General features: G+C 42.9%; 1 protein-coding gene across 2 annotated transcripts in view; it reads left to right on the plus strand.

Moving 5' to 3' along the window:
* FARP2 (FERM, ARH/RhoGEF and pleckstrin domain protein 2) overlaps positions 1 to 17,006 on the plus strand; it is a 72,204-nt gene that overhangs the window by 44,680 nt on the left and 10,518 nt on the right. For both annotated transcript variants that reach the window (XM_066326091.1, XM_066326092.1), the window contains exons 14-19: positions 7,894 to 8,072; positions 10,885 to 10,974; positions 12,180 to 12,313; positions 13,186 to 13,267; positions 15,053 to 15,290; positions 16,104 to 16,234. In XM_066326091.1, coding sequence (XP_066182188.1) covers positions 7,894 to 8,072; positions 10,885 to 10,974; positions 12,180 to 12,313; positions 13,186 to 13,267; positions 15,053 to 15,290; positions 16,104 to 16,234 — 854 coding nt within the window. The remainder of the gene's footprint in view (positions 1 to 7,893; positions 8,073 to 10,884; positions 10,975 to 12,179; positions 12,314 to 13,185; positions 13,268 to 15,052; positions 15,291 to 16,103; positions 16,235 to 17,006) is intronic.

Raw genomic sequence — 17,006 nt, forward strand, 5'->3', positions numbered from 1 at the left:
TTGCTGTATGTCTCTTCTATTTTATTTCTTTCCTGTTGAATATGTGTCTGGCTCTTTGTGGGACTTTATTCAGGCCTGTGTGGATGATGTTGTGGACTGTGGGTGTGTAGTGTGACATTTTGAAACAGGACTTGGAGAAGGTCTGCAGTGGTATAGAGAGCTGGTGCCTTTAAGTACATTTTTAGGTGGTTTGTCTGATTTCTTCCCAGAATGAACAACATCATGTAATCTAAGGAAGAAAAAGAAAATCCCCAAAAAGACAGAATTCTGTCTGCAAACTCTATAACAGGTGGTAGTATCAGGGACAAATGTATAGATAAAGATGTAGAGAAAGGCTATTGGTGTCTTTGTTTTCTTAAAAAGAGAATCAGGATTCAGCTATTACATATAGCTGTGTCTGCCTCTGTTTCATGTCCTGTGCCTCAGTCACAAGCATTCCTTTAAATGTGTTAGAGTGGGGGATAAATCCAACTAAATTATCTTAGTTTTCAAAAGATCTTGGGAAAAAGCTGCCTGCATTTTCAATGTACAGGATTGCCAATTTGCCTTTTTGCACCATAGTTAGTCTGAAAAGGTACCTTCAGTGCTTTTCTTCCTGTATTTTAAACTGTGCAGATCTTTTATTGGCAGTTCTAACTCTCAGGGATTTTTTTTTTTTCAAAGAAAGCAGTAAGATTCTTCATGTGGTGCCCCTCTTGTTTTCTGAAGGAATGGTAGCAACTAGGGATTTCAGTCTTCTGTCTTAGGGCAAGTTGTGTGGATCCACAGGTAAGGAAGAGGGGAGGGGAGCTTTGACTCTGGTACAGACCTGTTTAGATGAAGGTTTTAGGTACAGAATGAGAGTTCAGAGCTGTTGCTGTGCCCCTGTTACTTCTATTTGCGCTCTGACTGACTGGTAGCGTAGAGCTGTCATGGTTTCCTTCTGTGCTTCACTTGATTTCCAAAGCCATATGGCTTCTGAGGATATCTTTGCATGCTTTGCTGTGTTGTTTTTTGTTCAATGTTTCCCAGATAGACATGAAAGAGCAGAAAATTTGGTTTGTAATAACACCACCTGGTTAGAGTTTTTATTATAGCAAGAAGGCTGTGAGCAAAGGTTCTTCATCATTTCCTTCAGAGACGTAAGTTCAGATTCCCTTTCTGATAGAGGTGGAGAGAAAAACAGTTCCCCTCAAGGAAATGTGGCAGCTCTGACCTCAGGGAGCTTGAGCACCATGTGTGGGTTATTGCAGTGCAGTGGAGCTGTCCTCTTCTCTCCTGGCTGTCTCCTGAGGTGGTAGGAGAAGGTGAGACAAGGAGTGTCTTTCCCTGCTCTGTCCCCTTTATTTACTTTGGTGTAGCATGAGAGGAGTGGTGAGCTGCAGAGCAGTATGGTGTGTCCTGAGTCCTGGCAATGCCGCTTAACTTCCAGCATTGTTCCCTGGGGTTTGTTTTATTTTCTTGTTGATACTAGAACTTAGTACTGATTTCTGTTTCTTTCCTGAGAACATAAGCTTTTCCAGGTGAGCTGGCAGTGTGAGCCAGGAACTTTGCAGACCATAGGCAGTGACCTCTGCAGTGAGAACCATGTGGCATGGAAAACAGAGGAAATGACTTAGGAAAAATTACAAGATCGAGATCTTTATTGAGTATCACAGTAAGAAACCAGCATTTGAGGATCTGTGGTAGAGCAGATAAAACCTATATGTAAACTTGGTGAGTCTGTGTCCAGCAAGTGGTTGTATTCCCACTCCTCCCTGCACACATCTCTGCAGGTACATCCTTGCACATTTGCTTTGTGCCTCCCGCCCCATGGGGGCTGGGGACACACACAGGTATGAACATTTCTAGCCAGTGCACAGGTTTTAGTGCTGTGTCTTTCCAGTAGGAGAACCACAGGGGTTTCCAGGTGTGTTCTGCTCTACACAATGTACCCAGCGGCTGTTGCAGCTGACTCAGCAAAGGGAGTGTGCCAGGGCTCCAAGGTGAAGCAGGACTCTTTTCCATCCTTCCATGTCTCTCTGTTCTGCTTTAGCAAACACAGGCAGCTGTAGGATGCATGCCAGTGTTAGTGGCTTTTCATACTGAGTCAGGCTGCTGGGCTTAGCTCTCAGCAGTGCTCAGCTGAACATTGCAATGCAACTGAAAGAAAGCAAAATTAGTGTTTTGAGTGAGCAATTTAATCCCCACCTGTACTTCTTTCTTTGTGTTCTTAAACCCTTCTGGTGTTTAAACACATTTATTAAAAGTAAAGCGCTTCATCTATGCAGTTAATGAAACTTAATTTGCACAAAACATGGGTCATGGAATATTCTCTGACCTGTCCACCACCTGGTTAAGCTTTGTTAAGTTTACTAACCTGTGTTATCTATTGTGCATAGACCTTGTAATTTTGAAGTATTCATTAGTAAACTAATACATGCTGTACATTCCCAGGGCTTGCCATATTTTATCTTAGAGTGGAATAGGGCAATATATCAATCTACCCTCAACTTTCACTTCAATTTCCAGTAAATTTCAGAGTTCCTGAATAATCTGGATAATTCTAAGTATTGATCTCCTTTTCCCTGTGCCTATTTGTATTGTGGTCATAGGTGATTTTGTTTATGGGATTTTTTTTTTTTTGGTGGCTTGGTTATGGTTTGATATTGGGTGTTTTACTTGGTGGTTTTTTGTTTTGATTTGGTTTGGTTTTTTGGTGGTGGTAGATTTTGTCTAGTTGCAAGTCTTGGTAGGGGTAAGATTTTGTGAAGACACTAATAAAAGTTGTTATAATTTTATGCTTTTTTGGTGCAAACCTGTCGGTAAGTCATTCCCATTATTGTCATTTTGCAAAATGTTCTAAGCCATAATTACTCAGTACTGAATGAGTGTAATCACAGATCTCAATGTAGTCCTTTAGCTGTCATTGCCTGTCATTTTTAGGGACTCTTGCACATCACTTGTCACAAGGGCTGTGTGTATATGTATTGCTGTACATATACATTCTCTGTCTGAAGATGGGGAGACTTCACAGTTCCAAATGCATCATAAAATCCTCTTAATTAATTACCTGCCCATGGGCTCCCATAGGATTACCCCAGTGGGTGAGCTGGAGGTTTGGAAACTCAGATTTGGAACATGATAATTTGAATCTGGCCTGTGGGAAGGTTTCCTGTACATTTTCAGAAGTCATAATGTTCCACAATTGCTGGAATCACAAAATTCCTGATTATCGGTACATACAGGGGTACGTGTGCCTTGGTTAGAGGGACTCACCAGTTTCATAGGTGCTACTTTTGCCAGGAAAAGCTTACATTCAAACAAAGAGAGCTGGAATTTTTTAAAGTGATCTCTTGAACTTTATCTTTTATATGGTAAATGTTTATTGAATTATATGTTGGGGTTTTGAGTATCTTTGTGTCTGTTCAGATTGCCAATTATGAACCTACAGATTTGTACTAATTCATAATTTTAATTGTTTATGCAATAAAACAAGGAAAACTTTGATATAAATGACAACATGGGCTTTTTAGCTTTATTTTCATTATCCTTACCTTTGAAATAGAATAAATATTTGTTCTCCTAGCCAAGGCATCTTACAGTTTTATTCCCAGCTTTCTCCACACAGTTTTCTCCCTGTAGCACTTCGTTGAAAATAGAGCACATTAGGCAAACACTGGTGTGTGGGTTTCAGATTCCTGGTTTGTGCAGATCTTTTGCTTGGGATACAAATGGGACTAGAAGCTCAGATTTCTTTGTAGGAATTATATTTATTGTGGAGACATTTTCTTTTAAACAAGATGTATTCCTTGAGTTCTGTTTCCTGTATATCTGTTTGTACTGGAAGATTGTCCTTTTTTTTGCAAACCTAGCATGTGAAGGTGATTGCATGTTTTCTGCTTGGCAGATTCTCCTTCAGGTCTCTGTGGCCAGTGTTTAGGTAAATCCTCTTTCCTGCACACAGGGCTTTTACAAGGTGGAAATGTGGCAAAAGAAGGGTGGTTCTTTGGGATTGTTTCAGCTGTTTTATGGGCATTAAAATAAAACCCAGGCGAACCTTAGGATTCTGGTAGTACCACATGTAGATGTGGCTTCACAGGTACACAGCACTGGGGCACATGCCAAGTGCTATAAATGTGCTGTAATGGTTCACTTGACCTGTACCTGTTTGAGGAAAAAAAAAAAGAGATTTTTGAATTTAAAGTCTTTTGCGTAGGTTCTTTCAGCTTTTAGATAATTTTCAAGGTTCTCTTATCTCCCAAATATTTCTCATCTTTTTAAAAGGAAAATCTGCTAGTTGTGGTGAAATAAGAGAGATAGGGACAATATCCAGGATTTTATTTCTAGTACATCAGCTTGCTAATGACTTCACTCTAGAAGTAATGCTGTGTACTTTCACTCTGGAAATAATCATTTGGTCTGTGCATGTGATGGGTTCAGCAGGACATTGGGTGGAAGGGAGGCTCAGACCAGGCTCCCATTGTCCTCTAGTCAGCTTCTACAGGGCTTTAGCCTGAAAATAATCTCAGCTTTTGGAGCAGTAGTAATAGCAATGATATAATAATAAAGTTGTATCTCTAAAGATTTTCTGTGACATGCAAGAGACACTCCATTTGATAAGGAGCTGTTGCTGACATTTGACCCTCACATAGCTTTTGTCCATCCCATAATGCTCTCTATTATTGAGGTAGTACTATTTTAGTTGTCTGTCTTTGAATTGTTTTAAGCATCCTGGCATAAAGCTTACAGAATCTGTATTTTTTGTTTTGGCCAGCCTTTACACTAAAATCTGACTTTCTGTGTAGGAATTCAATTTAGATTGAAGACTGGAAATACCTGCTGAAAAAAATAATTGGGAAGAGATGCCAAAAGCTTGTTATCTTACTATTCTGCCTGTTATCTCAGTGAAAATCAAATGGAGCCTGCTTCTATGTGACCAATATTACACAGTAGCTGTGGAGGATACCTTTAGCATTCTCACCTGATTCTGTAGCTGTGCTCTTGCATACTACAGAGCTTTTGCAATGTTTTATTGATTAGTTTTTATTTTTCATTTCTGTTAGGTGTATGCTTTGTGAAACTGTGAGTTTGTTTGCTTAAGGATACATTTCTAACTGTGTAGTGTAACTAAGAAGTATTAGTGTACTTGAAGATCTTTGAGTATGTGAAATATTATACCAAGCTGATGCATTTTTGGATGTTGCCTTAAGAGCATTTGTGTGTGATGTGGAGGCAGAAACTGTTGTGTACAGGATGCAGCCATTTCTGACTGGCTGGGCTACAGTGTTGAATTCCCACATCATTGCATGGAGGCCTGGCTTGTGCTCACAGCATTTATAGGCACCAATTTGGGATGTTTGTGTGCCTTACTTCTAGAGAACAAATTTCCATTTCATGCAGAGCATTGGAACACAGGAACATCCCTCTGAAAGAATAATCTCTTTTCATATAACTGGAGGATGCTGCCTGTGGGGAAGGGAAGACCTCGGAGCATCAAGGTTTGATGTCAAAGGGAATCATTCACATGTTTTGATCTTCACATCAATATTTCTACATAATTAGGAGTTTTCTACATTGAACAGCAGTTGAAATTGCTTCTCCCTTTACCATCCTTCTCCGTGAGAATGAGGAATTGCTGTCCATCCTACCTGCTTGCCTGGAGTCCTCCTGTGCTGCTCTGGTGGAGAAGACTTGGGTTATGAGAATGAAAATTTTAGTCCTTGCTTGTAATATCATCTGTCAAGACACCATCACACTGAGCTTAGATCAGATATTAAATTAAACAAATGTTGAGCTCTCTGTGACTTATTATACCCTCTTCTAGGGAAAAAAAAAATAGGGAAGTGACAGGACAGGAGAGAATGGCCTTAAGGTGAAGGAGGGAAGTTTTAGATGGAGTAAACTCTTCCCTGTGAGGGTGGTGAGACCCTGACACAGGGTGCCCAGAGAAGCTGTGGCTGTCCCATCCGTGGAAATTTCCAGGGCCAGGTTGGACGGGGCTTGGAGCACCCTGGGGTGGTGGAAGGTGTCCCTGCCCATGGCAGGGGGTGGGACTAGATGGTCTTTAAGGTCTCTTCCCACCCAAACCATTCTGGGATTCTGTGAATGTGCCTCTCATTTCTGTCAGGCACTCTGCCTTTGGGGAGGGGTTTTTGCTTTCTGATTCAATGTTTGCAATTAATTTACTGGCCATCTTCTGTTGGAGGAGATAAAAGGTAGAACAACCCGACTGAAAAAGCAGGGTGGTTTTTATAGCAAGTTAAATCCCATTTGCTCCCACTGTGTCTGAGCTTTCAGGCTGTATGGAAACAATTCAAGTTACAGATTCTGGAATTTGTTGCTACTTTGTGTTAAACTCCAAGAACTTAAGGAAGCTCCTCACCCCTGCAAACTCGTTTGTTTGCAAGCTGTTTTTTCAGAATTCCTAGCATGTAAAAGCAAACTTGAATCCTGTTCCTGGATAGGTGAAACATGCTTTTTTCAGTGTTGCTTTCCTGGGGTGATATTAAAAGCAATGTGAATGGACAAAATGCTCAGGGAGGAGCAAAAATCTGCTCCAGAATTGGTGTTGGACTAGTGTACAAATAGTTAACTCAGCAGCCTGGATGATCTGAATCTCTTCCAGGTGACCGAGTGCAGCTCTGTTTAGCTTCCTGCGTTTGTCCATGCGGAATTACAGGCTGGGGCTGCCTCGCCCTGGGTGTGCTTTCCAAGCCTGAGCAGCTAGGAATTGAAACCTCCCAACTCCTTGCAGCACTCCTGATGGTGTGAGGAGATAACTGGATATCTGTGAGGGCCGATTTTTTTTAAAGCCTCTTGTGATGATTTCTAAGTAGTCTAGGAAATGATGATTTGGCAGTTTGGGGTTGGCTGTTGATTTCCCCATTCGTCTTGGGGCGGGTGGTTTAGCACTTGTGACACAACAAATCCTGCTGGGGAGGCTTGGAGGGTGTTTGAGTTGTAGTTGCTTAAGTGCTGATATCTGTTTAGTTGCCTGATCTGATAAAACTCATTTGTTTGTCACAGGGAAGATCAGAAAAATAGTATGTAAGGTTAGGAGGAATTCTGTGGGCTTATTGTGTCTGTCACCCTCCTTTGGTACAAAAGAGCTGATCGTGAATGGTCATTTCACCCCCGAGGGGGGGTCTACGTGTGAAAAGGGGAGGCTTAAATTCACTGTGATGTGTCAGAATTCTCTAAAAGGTCCATAAAATAATAATAATAATAACTTTAAAAAATGTTTAATAATCTAAAGCAAAGTGGTACCTGTTGCTTGTAGAAGGTTTAACTGTGGATTGTGTCCATCCAGTTAATACTCAGTGCTACAGAACTCTCAGTGTTTTCCTTGAGATTATTCTGTTTGTATACTTAGAAAAGCCAGGAATTAATTTTTTTCCTTGCTCTCTCTTTGTGTAGCAGTAGGCTTTCCCTTTGGACCAATTTTGGAGATACTTTAATTTCTGAGTGTATTTCTTACATACTTTGTCATCTGGAGTGGCAAGTGATGGAATAATTTGTCCTGGCTTTTCCCTGTGTTGAAAAGTAACTTTTATATTGAAAAGCAAAAATTAAAAGATGTATTCCTGTCCCTGCAGTATAACCCTGTGTTGTGAACTGTGCTGCTACTCAGCAGCACTTTTTCCTTGACAATAAGCATTTTATCCTTCCCTTAAGTGTGGTTGTCGCTGTGTCTGTCCTTACTGCACTGGTCTGTAACCTCTGGGATGCAGGGAACACTCCTTTTACTTTGAGACACACACTGAAGTCTTTGGATTTGCATGCCTTTTTCCTCTTTTTCTTTTCCCTTTTTAAAAATAGCATGAGATTACAATTCTGGTTTGCTGTAACAGTGGATAATCTCTTTATTTGCACTATCTTTGAAATAATTTTCTCTCCTTTTCCACTCCATTTTCTTGTTGTTTTCCCACCCAGGCCTGCCTGTGGACCATCCCCAGGTCTCCTCCATGGTGCTGAAGAGTCCTCTGGGCTTGACCCCAGCCTTTCAGGTGAACTTGAATGCTGTCACTCAGGGCTCGTCCCCTCTGCTGAGCCCTGTGCTCAGCGACGCCGGCGGGGCCAGGATAGAAGAGGATGATGAAATGAAGAGGAAGGTAAGATCCCAGAGCTGGGGAATGCTGGTGCCATGTGGGAGCTGTGCTGGGCACTGCAGGTGCCAGGTGAGGAGCTGTGCTTGCTGGGTGCTGAATGCTGACTGTGTTGTATTCTCTGGTGGCTGTGGTAAAACTCCAGTGCTGAAGGTTAGTTGGATGTGTTGTGCTGTTGTGGCAGGAGTCCCCAGTGCCCTCCTGGCATCTTGTGTCTTCTTGGCATGTCCACTGGGACCACCTCCCTCTGTTTTAGCAGGAGCACAGAATGGAAGTGAGTTCAGCTTGGTTATTAGGGAAAGGCTCTTTACCCCCCGAGGCTGATCCCTGGAACAGGTTCCCTAGGGTAGTGATCACAACACCAAGCCTAACAAAGATCAAGGAATATCTGGATGATGCCCCTAGTCATATGATTAATTTTCAGGTGGTTCTGCAAGGAACTGGGGAACTGGACACATTAATCCTCAGAGATCCTTATTTGTTAAGGTGTAAGGTGTTTGTTTCCTGAGTTCCTTCCTTCACATGCAGTCTCATCACGGCCTCATTGGTCCATCTCACCATATGTTGTTCTTCCAGGTCATGCTTTCTGATTGTAACAGGACCTTTAGAGGGATCCTGAGGTGTTCCCCTTGAACTGTGCAGAACCTGAGCTCAGTGGGAATTCTCTCACATCCATTTCATCATGGCCTTGGTCAGCAGAGCTGGCTGTGTTGTTGAAGTTGTCCTCTCCATGACTGACCCTTCTGTCTGGAGAGAGGTGGACAGTGCTCTGGCCTTGGAAAAGCTGGAGTCTCACTTTCTGAAAAGGGGGATACAAAAAAGCCCTTGACTTTTCCAGGTGCAGTGAATCTGAAACCAGGAACAGCTTTTGGGTCTTCAAGATATGCTTATATGTAGGTAATGTCAGCTCCATGCCTGGGCTGCTTTCTTTTTGCTTACCAGTGAGCACTGGTTGCTTTAACCAGGGATTCCCCCACATGATGTGGGGTTTTCCTCACCCCCATGTAGAACTCAAGATTTGCTGTATTTCTTCCAGTAGGATAAAGAAGTCCACCTAACAGTAGAGTTCCATGACCATTTTCCTGGGAAACTCTCTGCTCTCCTTGTCTTGCTTGCAGAGAAGTTTCTTGGCTCTGGTGCTTGAGAAGGATCCAGGATTTTCTATTACAGTGCCAGGAAGGCTCCTCTGTCCAAATTCAGTTCCATATGGAGTCAGTGGCCACCCTGGGATCTGCAGTTTTCCGTACAGCCACAAAGAAGAAACCACTTCATGTGGTCTTTGCTTCTGCTCTTCTGCTTGCCCCATCCAGTGTTCTGCTAGTCTTACCTCTGTCAGTATCCTCAGGCAAGCAAGTCACATGCCCCTGCTCTTTGGTGTCTTTACACATTCTTGGCACCTCCAGGCACTTCTGTGATGCTGTTCAGAAACACCCATAGTGTGGACATGGTGCAAGTGCTTTCCAGAGAGAGGAAGGTTTAACCAGCTACTGGCAGCTGAGCTGCAGACAACCCACCCGACTGGCAGCTTCCCTGTCTCATTTAGGCTTTTTGAGAGAGTTTATAGCTTCGGCTGATCACTCTACTATTAGTTTCCATAGTTATTTTAAAAATAACTCCTCTCATTTATCCTTACAGCTTGGAAATAATGTGCAAAGACAGTGTTAGCTGACTTAAATATGAAGCCCCACCCTTTCTGCCACATTCTGCAAGGTCTGGTGTTTTGGCAGCCTGTGTTCTTCTTCAGAAAGAAGAATTTATGAAAGTGAGACTACTTAGAAGGGAACTTCTTTTTATTTTATTGATCTTAAGCTTGATCAACTCCTAAGTATTCCAAGCTTTGATGTCTTTTCAGAGACATTCTTTTAAGTGAAACAGATGCAGGAGGAAACCAGTGTCAAATTGGTTACATTTCGCAGAAGCTTTACAGCTTTGTTGTACAAGAAAAATGTAATCTTACAATCTCTCTCTTGACTAGAGCTCTGATTTGAAGGTGATACTGCTGTGGTTCCACCTGGTTAGTCAGGTCATGTTCTGCAAACTCCAGCCCTCACAATGTGTGCTGTCTGCTCTTTGCTGCCATGGTGCTGCTGCTCCAGTACTGATAACTTGAGAACTATGAGGTTTTTTTCTTTTTAAACCACTGTGCTTTTCTTTCATCTTACTGGTAGATTTCTCCCTGTTCCTTTTCTAATGAAGGTTGGTTGTAGCAACTCACTTAAAAAAGGGCATTGAAGCTAGGCTTTTTGGGGGAGTTCCCCCAATCAGAGTTATTTTTAACACTTCTGAAGCCTGGTGTTTGAAGTGAAAAATCAAACATTTTTGGCCATTTCAAGTTCAGAGTAGAGCTCTTCACTCCCCACAAGCTGGGGTTGCTGCATCTGGTGAGTGTTGAAGGTTTCCAGGTGGGATTGTTTGTACATTATATGGTCAAACACCAGTTTTTCCAAGTGGGGATATTTGCCTTGATGCCTGCTGTGGTTGTAGAAACATTTTCTTTGGACTCTAGAAGGAGACTGCCACCTCAGAGAGTTCTTGTGTTTGCTTTTGAGGCATGAGGTGATTTTCTTTCCCTTCGCAGAGCCTGAGGAGGTGTTTGGCTGGGCCCCTGTGCACTGACAGCCTTTCCACTCCTCTGATGCAGGGTATGCCCAGCAGCTGCTGCCAGCACGTAGCACAAGGGAAACACTTAGGACTGGTGCAAGGAAACATGCTCCATTTGCACATAGCAAGGGGAGGTGGATGTAAGGTTTGAGCTGATGCCCAGTAGGAAGTAGAGGTTTGTGTTTCAGTGCTCACTGATGGCTGTGTGTCCTTTCAGCGCTGCCCCACTGACAAGGCATACTTCATAGCAAAGGAGATCCTGGCCACAGAACGCACCTATTTAAAGGACCTGGAGGTTATTACAGTGGTAAGTGAGCTTGGCTTTATTTCTCCTCCCCTTTTTAAACAGATTTGTGATTGCTAGGTTGAAAAAACTTGGAATTTCTTCTTGTGATGTGGCATAATCCATGAGCCAAGTAGCTGTCCCCTTCCTTGTTCCATAGCTCCTTCTGTGGGAGAGCAGGTACCTTCTCTGGACTTCCATCATTTGCTCCAGCAGCTACATCCTGTGCCATCCTGGTTGCTTAGGCAGACTTTTGGTCTGAAAACTGTAAACAAGGAAAGCCTAAAAATGTTTTGCATTCACTTTTAGTGATATCTGCCAGCTCTGCTTATAACCTGGCTGTCTTCTCCACAGTTTTCCTTGGGAAGCTTTTAGCTTTTGGATCTGCTTTTGGATCTGTGAGCAGATGACAGTTGCAAAGGGCATCAAACCCATGGAAGTTTCAAGAGTTTTTTCTTGTTTTGTTGCTTCTGTTTCTTCCTCCCCCTTTTACCCAGAACAGACAAGTGAGTTCAGGTTTAGAGGGCAGCATGAATTTCTAGCTCATGTTCTTCTAAAAGATATTTTTTATTCATGAGCTCCATGTTTGAGCACTGTTACTGTTGCCTTTCTATAAGCTGTTGTTTTAATTTAATCAAGGAAAAACTTGAGTCCATTTCCTCTGTGTGGCCTCAGTGGAAGGTGTTCTCTGCCAACTCACTGGGCACCATCTCACTCTAATTCCTCCTACAGGCTTCCCAGCACTTCTCCTAAAAGAAGGGGGAATACCTCAGAAAAATCTCAGAGGATTTTTGTAATATCCCCATCCCTGCCAGAAAGCAATAAAGTGTGGAATGCGACCTGCAACGAGATGTCTTCAGCTGAGTAACTTGCACAGGGCTCCAGGTCTATGAGAGCAGTTTTATCTGCATGGAAGTGGCAGCAGCTGGGGCAGCCACTGGGTAACTGACTGTCACTCAGCTGTCCCAAACCATCTCATCATTGCATTCAGAAACAAGCTTGTGCCCAGAACCAGCCACGGGCCTCATCTTCCTCATATTTGGCAAGGAAAAAATCCCATCTTTTCATTTTTCACGAATTACGTCTTCACTAAATATTTCTTCTTCCTTCCTGCTGTTTCCCTGTGCATACTTTCTCCTCCCCCATCACTGCAGGAGCAAGAATTTTCATACTAACAATGAATTTCTGAAAGAGAGAGAGATTGATGAGAGTTTCTGGTTTTGTGGCAGTGGTTCCGCAGTGCCGTGATCAAGGAGAATGCCATGCCAGAGGGGCTGATGACTCTGCTCTTCTCCAACATAGACCCCATCTATGAGTTCCATCGAGGCTTTCTGAAGGAGATTGAGCAAAGGCTCTCACTCTGGTAAGTGAGTGGGGGGGCCTTTTTTACATCCTCACATCAAAACCAGACTACAGTTGGTATTTCCACATCAATAGAAGCAAGGAGAAATCTTTTATGAAATTAAAGCTACTAAAAAAGTACAAACTGTGTTGCACCAAGTCCCTTTTCCAAGCTTTGCCTTGTATATAATACCCTGTAGTTGTAGGACTTGTGCACCAGATCAAGGGGTTTGCAGTCACACGATCATTTAGGTTGGGAAACACCTTTAATATCATCATTTGTTGATATAATCTGATGGTGTCTCTCAAGCCTTAGAAAAAAGAAGGAACACAAGATCAAAAAGATGAGGCGTGTGCTTTTCCCACACCTTCTAGTTAATGAATCTCCAGGTGAAAATCTAGGAAACGTTTTTGTGATTAAGGTGGGGGTTTGGTTCTTGCAATGCAGTTTATTTCACAGATTGTTCTTAATCTTTTAAACTTTGTATTATTTTCTCCTGATCTGACATGTTATATATTACATTATAACTACTTTCAAAAGGAGTTGATCAACGTGAACAAAGTATGAACAAAATCAAATTCACAAAATCAGGTGATCACAAAATCAAAATCACAAAATGTTGTGTTATGACACTTATGTGGAGGTCTGAAATGTAAAACTTTCAAATAGACCTCCACACAAGTTCCTTTCTAGTCCTTTCTCAGTTTTTTAAGCATGTCTTTGTTGGTGTTTTATGCAGCATCCATATTTAATGTACCAAATTTTCAATCTGGATGGTGAAATAGGAATGTCAAATTGCTAAAGATTATGTCCTGAATTAGGACAGGGAAGAAAAGAGAAATTTCTTGATCCCCTATGTATGTTGCCACCTTCTTTCCTCCTGTGTGTTCCAGGGAAGGCAGAAGCAATGTTCATGTGAAAGGGGATTACCAGCGCATTGGAGATGTCATGCTCAGGAACATGCGCACTCTGAAGGTAGATACAGGATTCAAGATGTGCAATTTGGTCTTCTGTTCTGTTTTGTCAAGGATAAGAGCTCAATATTTCCATTAATCACAGATTGTCAGGAGGGTTTGGGTTGGAAGTGACCTTAAAAGCCCATCCCACCCCATGCCATGGGCAGTGACACCAGGTTGCTCCAAGCCCTGTCCAGCCTGGCCTTGGACACTTCCAGGGATCCAGGGGCAGCCACAGCTTCTCTGGGCACCCTGTGCCAGGGCCTCACCACCTGTTACAGTCTGGTTCTTAAAATTATTAGAAATGGCTCTGTTTTTATTAAGGTGCAAACAAGACCATATGCCAAAGTCAGTACTGTGGGCTTTATTTGATAGTAGATCTCAGAGAAAAGAAGCAAGAGGAAGAAATAGAAAAGAGGTGGAGGGACAGAGAGATTAAAGAAAATATCACCACTCCATGCCTCCCACCTGTGTCCTGATGATCCTGTCCAACTGGTCTTCTTGGTGGTGAAGGTCCCCCAAAAAGCCTAGAATCCAATGGATTAATATATGTTCAGGCCAGGTGGAATGCCCTGGTACCTCCCCTAGAGGCGGGGCAAGTTTCACACAGTCTGTTGCAGCAGACTGAATCACTTTGCATCATGTGCAGTCGTGTGGTACAAGACTACAGGAATAAGTCTGGGGAGCACTTTGGAGGGGTCTTTGATGAATTAAGGTCCTCCCTCAGCTGCCTCCCACATGTTTGTCCCATGGATGTGGCCTTCCTGGGGTTGGGGGGTTTTACAACTGATCCAGTTTGTGTAAGGGGGAGAATTGGTGTTCACTGCCTCTGACCAGAGGTTCCACCAGCACCCAAAACTCTCCTCCTGCCCCCTTCGTTTGGGGGATTCTGTGTAAACCTGGCCTCTTGGACTATGGCCTCCCCTTCCCAACCCAGCCAGGAATGATTTTTGCTGGGTTTGGCTTTCTTGGGCGTGCATTCTTTTCCCTCTGCCTTGTTTACTTCTCCCTAGACCCATGATTATTGAATAATAGCGTTCCCTTTATCTTATCAAGGCATCTTAACTCACAGTCCAAAGTTCCAGTCAGGCATCTTCAGGGAGGGCTGGGCTACTGTAGTTGTAGCTTTTTTACAGAATTTTGCCATAACAGGCAAAAGGTTCCTAACAATGTTTAAGCCATGAACTATCAGATTCTAGTATCTGACACCACTCTCATAAGGAAGAATTTCTTTCCAATATCCCACCCAAACCTATTCTTTTTCAGTCAATCTTAAAGTAACTTGCAAACAGCTATTGCTGAGAAACAGTTTTAAAAGAAAACCTAGTAAAATAATGGTAGGAAGGTTTTGTATCACTGTTGCTTATTTAGCCACCTACATTTACCTTGAGAAAATGTATTTGTTGGTTATTCAGCAGAAAACAAAGAAAAATTATTTATTCAGCTTTGCTATTGAGACCTTGATTCACAAGGTTATTTAATTTAAAAACATACATATTTTTAAAGGCAGAATAATTTCTTCTGAAATGAAGTCAATTTTATGTGAAGCAGAGTGCCTCTCTGTGATAGTTACATTAGTGCTGTAGTAGTGCAGTAATTATTTAATTATAACCAGTGGCTTGAATGGGAGTGCAGGAGTGTGGTACTACTATTTCCACCACCAGCATTTGGTATTCCCAGCAGGCACAGGCACAATACCATACAGACACCTATTTTGACCCTGACTGGGAGCTGCCTGCCACTTCCTTTATTTGTGAAAGACTCTTTTCCTTTTATCCAAGTCACTTTTTGTGCAATTCCACAGGAGTTCACCAGTTACCTGCAGAAGCACGATGAGGTCCTGACGGAACTGGAGAAAGCAACCAAACGCCTCAAGAAGCTGGAGATGGTTTATAAGGAGTTTGAGCTGCAGAAGGTTTGCTACCTGCCCCTCAACACCTTTCTGCTCAAACCCATCCAGAGACTGATGCACTACAAGCTGATCCTGGGGAGGCTGTGCAAGCACTACACAGCAGAGCACTGGGACTTTGCCGACTGCCGGAGTGAGTGAGCACCCAGCCAGCCCCTTCCCATGGGCATCCAAAACTCTGCCTGTGCCCTGGGAAGACAAGAATTATAGACTTATAGTATCTCAGAATGCTTTGGGTTGAAAGAGACCTTATAACTCATCTCATTCCCCTTCCACCATGGGCAGGGATACTTCTAGTAGACCAGGATGCTCAGAGCCCCATCCAACCTGGCCTTGAACACTTAGGTTCACTCATGTTCAATTATGTCCACAAATTCAATGTATGTAAGTTCTTCTTTTTCCTGGCGTTCCAGGGAGTGGTTTTCTCATGATGGATCCCAATGCTTCAACCAAAGCTGGAAAATTAGTCCTTTTCTTGTCTCCTAGCAGGGAAAAAAAAAAAAGAGAAGGTTTTTTACAAATTTTTTGTCATTTAGATGTAAAAATGTGCCCAAGAAATGCTTGTTTGTAGCATCAGATGTATGTGTAGTAAATTCCATTCATGACAAAATAATCTTCGGCAGAAACAGCTTGGTTAAATTTTTTTCATTTACTTTCAGCTACATGGTAAATACTTTTTGTTTAAGCAAAATCTGAGGTACACAGTGATCTCCAGAAGCACAGGAAATGCTATGAAGTAATTTGCTCCATGTACCTTCCTCTAAAATACACTTAAAGAGGCTTGCAGTTGGACTGGGTGATTGTTATAGGTCCCTTCCATATGAATCATTTTGCTCTAAAATTAGCTCTAAATTTCAGATCTAAATTTCAGATTGAGTTTTGCAGGAGTGAAATGGGTGGCCTGGGTTGCTCTGCTCTGGTCCCATTGGTGCTGTTCTCCACACAGATGCTCTGAAGGAAGTCACAGAAATGACCTCACAGCTGCAGAACAGCCTCATCCGCCTGGAAAATTTCCAGAAGCTTACAGAGCTGCAGCACGACCTGGTTGGGATAGACAATCTCACAGCACCTGGCAGGGTAAGTGCCTCTGCTTGGTTTTTAGGGCCTTTATTGGTTTTGTTTCCAAGGAAGTGCCTTTGAAGCATGGATTTGCCATCGCTGTCCCTCTGGTCTATGGGACAACTGTGAAGGCTTCATGTGACTGTCTCTTAGTGAATGCTGTGGATGATGGGATCATCACCCTGGTGATATTGTGAGGGATGGATCAGAAATGCTTCTGCTGGAACTCTGGCTGCAGATTTGTGTGTCCAGTACAGACAGTGGGCGCACTGGGGTGTGGTGCTCTGTGTGTGAGTGGGAGCTGGTGTGCTGTACTGGAAATCCACTCCCAGCTCTGCCTGTGTCTGCCTGGTGCAAACTCAGAGAACAGGATGGTGAGAGCCACAGCACTGGGCTAAACTGGTGTGGGTGCCTCTGTATTACATGAGTTTATGCAGTTCCTGCCTGGTGTTTTGTTTCTTTGTTTTTGATAGATGTACTGGGCATAAATACAGGAGCATCGCATGTGCTTTGGGGATGCTATGGCAGTCACTGCAGTGGGATGTAAGTGTGATAGGTGAACTGCTGGTGTCCAACAGGAATTCTGCTCCTTTCCTTTCTCTTCCTTCACTGATTTAAATGCTGGCTAAGAGCAAGGAGCTGGCTCATGTCACAAAAAAGGAAGGAAAGTGTCATCGGGCCTCTAAGAAATCTGTTAGTGATCATTGCTGGGCACCAATCAACATCTCTGTACTCTGGGATGAAAATACAATTCCCTGGAGTCAGCAAAGATGAAACATTATCTGACTTT

This window comes from Sylvia atricapilla, chromosome 10, assembly GCF_009819655.1.
Source record: "Sylvia atricapilla isolate bSylAtr1 chromosome 10, bSylAtr1.pri, whole genome shotgun sequence".
Taxonomy (NCBI): domain Eukaryota; kingdom Metazoa; phylum Chordata; class Aves; order Passeriformes; family Sylviidae; genus Sylvia; species Sylvia atricapilla.